We start from the raw sequence: 4,085 nt of genomic DNA, 5'->3' as shown, positions 1-4,085 counted from the left end.
GGGGAAAAGTCAGATTTTAATTTAGGAATAAATGGTGTACTAAGATTTTGAAACCACATAGTGGTGCCAAAGGATGAAGGGTTAAAAAGAAAAATTTTAGAAGAAGCGTACCGATCTAGATATACGGTACACTCTAGAGGAAACAAAATGTACCAAAATTTGAAGAGTCTGTACTGGTGGGGGAACATGACGAAGGAAATTGCTCGGTTTGTCCAGATATGTTTGATTTGCCAGCAGGTTAAAGTTGAGCATCAGAAACCATCTGGTTTACTGCAACCTTTAGAGATACCCGAGTGGAAATGGAAAAATATCACCATAGATTTTGTATCTGGATTACCAAGGACACAAAGATGTCACGATGCCGTTTGGGTGATAGTAGATAGATTGACCAAATTTGCTCATTTTCTGCCAATTAGTATGAAGTACCGTTGGAGAAGTTAGCAAAGTTATATTTGGATGAGATTATAAGGCTACATGGGATACCTGTAAGTATTGTATCTGACCGTGACCCTCGGTTTGTTTCTCGATTCTGGCAGAAAATGCAAGAAATGCTAGGAACTAAGTTGAGTTTTAGCACTACATACAACCCCAGACGGACGGACAGTCGAAAAGGACAATTCAGACCATTGAGGACATGTTGAAAACCTGTATTTTGGATTTCGGAAAAAGTTGGAGTAAGTATTTGACATTGGTGGAGTTTGCATATAATAATAGCTTCCATTCATCCATTCAAATGGCTCCGTATGAAGCACTTTATGGCTAGAAGTGTAGATCTCCGATATGTTGAGATGAAATAGGTGAAAGAAAGATTTTAGACCGAACTGTAGTACTATGGATTGAAGAGGAGTATGAAAAGGTGAAATTAATACGTCAAAGGATTCAGACAGCTCATAGCCGTCAAAAGAGCTATGCAGATAATCGAAGGAAGGATTTGGAGTTTTCGGTTGGAGATCAAGTTTTCCTTAAGATCACGCCTCTGAAAGCAAGTTTGATGGCAGGAAAAGGAAAGAAGTTGCAACCGAAATTTGTAGGACTTTATAAGATTCTTGAACGTGTGGGAAACGTGGCCTATAAGTTGGAATTGCCACCAAGTCTGCCTCGAATTCATAATATTTATCACGTGTCTATACTCAAGAAGTACCATCCAGATCCCTCTCATGTACTGCAACCAAAAAATATTGAAATTGACGAGGCATTGGCGTATGAGGAGAAACCGGTGAAGCTTTTGGATCGTAAGGTGAAGGAACTAAGGAATAAGCGAATTCCTCTGGTAAAAGTCCTATGGAGGAATCACGAAATAGAGGAAGCAACTTGGGAAGTAGAAGAGGAGATTCGAAAGAAATATCCAGATCTATTTCTGAATCAAGGTATGAATTTCGTGGACGAAATTCTCTTAAGTGGGAAAGGATGTGAGGACTCAAGTTTTATTTCTTAATTTAGTCATTTTATAATTATTTGCCCTAGCATTATTTAATTATTCTAGTATTGCATGAATTTCCCTTAAATTTCATTTTTTCGCGCGCGCGTCGAAAGTTTCTCGGAAGTCGTGCCGGTCCGATTAATTGGAGGATTGAGGAATTAGTATTAGACTCGTAAGTGTGAGTAATTACAGTGGTAGAGGAATTACCTTGGAGGATTAGTGTATAAGTGTACCAAACAAAAGAGAAAAGTGGTAGTACAAAACCCTATTTCGTACTTGAGGGTTGACTTTTGTGCACACTTTATGGCTACTTTTTTCATTCTTTCCCTCCAAGAAATCAAACCACAAAACCCTTACTCTCTCTCTCCTCACTCTCGGCCGACCCAAAGGAAAAGAAAAGGGAAGAGAAAGGCTTCAACTTCTTGCTCCAAGTTTGCTTGATCACTCCATCCAACTCACAATCCCTTGGGTTCTTTCTCCAACTAGAAGAAAGGTGAAAGCTTGAGGTGTTGCTTGGTGATTTTTGTGGAAAAATCTGGTCTTCATCTAGGGTTTAAAGGGTAATCACTTCATCTCCTTAACCTTTCAAATTTTGCAAAGATTGATGGTTAGTTTTCATGGGTTTGAAACCCTAATGAAGTTTAGAGGCTAGTGGACTTGAGGAAACATTTATCTTGCTTTAAATCCTAAGCTAGATGTCTTGAGGAAGCCTTTAGGTAGCTGACTTGACGCTATATTGCTTGATTATTGTTGTTTATGTGATGAATGAGATGATTATGGTTAGAAAGTGGAGAGAAAGTTGGAAAAATTGTGAAAGGAAAGCTGGCCGAATTTGTGTCCATGTTGTCCTGCTTTTAATTCGAAATTTTGTTGCTTATTTGGCTGTTAAAGTGATGGATATATGTTGTACTATGTGTGTAGAAAGTGTCTTTCAAAGATCATGTCGATTGGTCGTATAAAACTTGAGTTTTGGAAAAGTTGAAATCTGAAAATTCGCTAGCAGGGTAACCGGACAGTGGTTCTTTGTCTGAACATAACTCTTTGTACAAAAGTTAAAATTGAGTGCCGTTTGTGACATTCAAAATTAGACATTCAGAGCTTTCAAATAGTACAAGAATCCCCTACTAGTTTGTTTTGAGTAAACCGTGGTGAGTCGGCAAAGTGGACTGTCCTGCTTTGCCTGTCTGTCCGAGAGCAACTGGGAAGCTGCATCTTGTGGCTCAATTTTGCCTTACTTGTGAAAATATTTTGAAAACATTGCCTTCTGATGAATTGTACAATTTTGAACCTATTTGCTAACGCCATAAACCATTCTCAATTTGGATTTGTGTAGAATTAGATATCGTTTGATTTTGAAACTGCAACAAAACTGGAAACTGGAAAATTTTCCCTTTCCTGCTGACCAAATGGTCAATTTTGTTTTGGGGTGTTTTATTTTGAAAATTTTAGTGTCAATTACCCATCACTTTCTCATTAAATTTTCTGAAACCTTGGTTTAAAAAATGGAGCGAATTGGGGCTGATTTCGTTGGACAAAATTTTCGAAAAAGAAAGAGAGATAGGGTTGGCAGATTAGCTTTGAGAAATTTCACAAACTTGGGTTGTTTCGTTAACTGCCTTCCCGTGTGAGTTTTTGCTTAAATTTTGATGAGAGGTAGTCCATATATGGAAGTTTTAGTGTACTAAATTTTGCCGTAATTTTAATACCATTTCGATACCCAAATAATGCTCCAAAGATTGCTCTTCAAAACTGGAAATCCACTAATCAGGTCGCGAAAATCAACCGACTTCAAACTGTTACATCTTGTTGCTCAAAACTCCAAATTCAGTTCCATTTGTTGTGTTTAAAACTTTATTTGGGACCCTTATCGTGTTATAAATTTCAGAGACTGATTCACTTCCTGTGAATTTTACCGAATTTCCAAACATTGCTGAAAACCAAGACTGGTTCTGTCTTGTCTTCATGAATCAGTAACTTTGAGCTGAAAAATGAATGCTTTCTATTTAGAATCTTGGAAGGGTGTCTTCTGGGAACTTTTAGTACTTTTAATCTAGTTTCCAACGGTATAAAGTTTTCCATTTTTGGATGGACCGAACTCAAGATCTAATTTTCCAAGTTTTGTAGCGCAAAGTGGAAAATTTCCGATTTCGTAGGAAATGAGCTTTTAAGACCTTTTCACTTTCTTTTGATATTGATAGTCCGTTTTAAACCCAATCTCATGGAGGATACAAGTTTTCCTTGTGTCTTTAAATCCTTACTTTTGAATCTTCAATTTCAATAGAGAAAATCCCTCTTGTGGCATTGTTCTACGTTTAAACGAATGCACTTTCTTCCTTGAATGATAAGTGGTCGTGAGTTTACATGAGTGATGTATGGTCCCTATTTTTTCAGGTATTCAAGCGAGTTTTGAAGAAAATCTCGGAGGGGACAACTAAAGACTTTACTTGTTCAATTACTTTTGAATTGGTGATTGTCAAGTGCATGAATTGTTGTGTTTATTCGATTAATCTTACTCATATACGTGAACATGACTTGTTGAGTCGAGTGTGTACTTTATCACACTCGTTCTCTTTTACTTGATTATGTAATTAACTTGCTCATACGTGAAATTACACTCGTGTTTGACTCAATGTTGATTGGAATGAATCTCACCGACTTATACGTG

The 4,085-nt window shown here is 37.3% G+C and overlaps 1 protein-coding gene across 1 annotated transcript; it reads left to right on the top strand.

Annotated features, from left to right (window-relative positions):
• Positions 1 to 991: 991 nt before the first annotated feature.
• Positions 992 to 3,855, top strand: LOC113771136. Its single transcript, XM_027315753.1, has 2 exons — positions 992 to 1,367; positions 3,812 to 3,855. The coding sequence occupies exons 1-2, from the start codon at positions 992 to 994 to the stop codon at positions 3,853 to 3,855; spliced, it is 420 nt and encodes a 139-aa protein (XP_027171554.1).
• The last annotated feature ends 230 nt before the right edge of the window (positions 3,856 to 4,085 follow it).

This window comes from Coffea eugenioides, chromosome 5 (genome assembly GCF_003713205.1).
Source record: "Coffea eugenioides isolate CCC68of chromosome 5, Ceug_1.0, whole genome shotgun sequence".
NCBI classification, from domain to species: Eukaryota; Viridiplantae; Streptophyta; class Magnoliopsida; order Gentianales; family Rubiaceae; genus Coffea; species Coffea eugenioides.
This window is presented reverse-complemented; position numbering and strand designations above follow the sequence as displayed.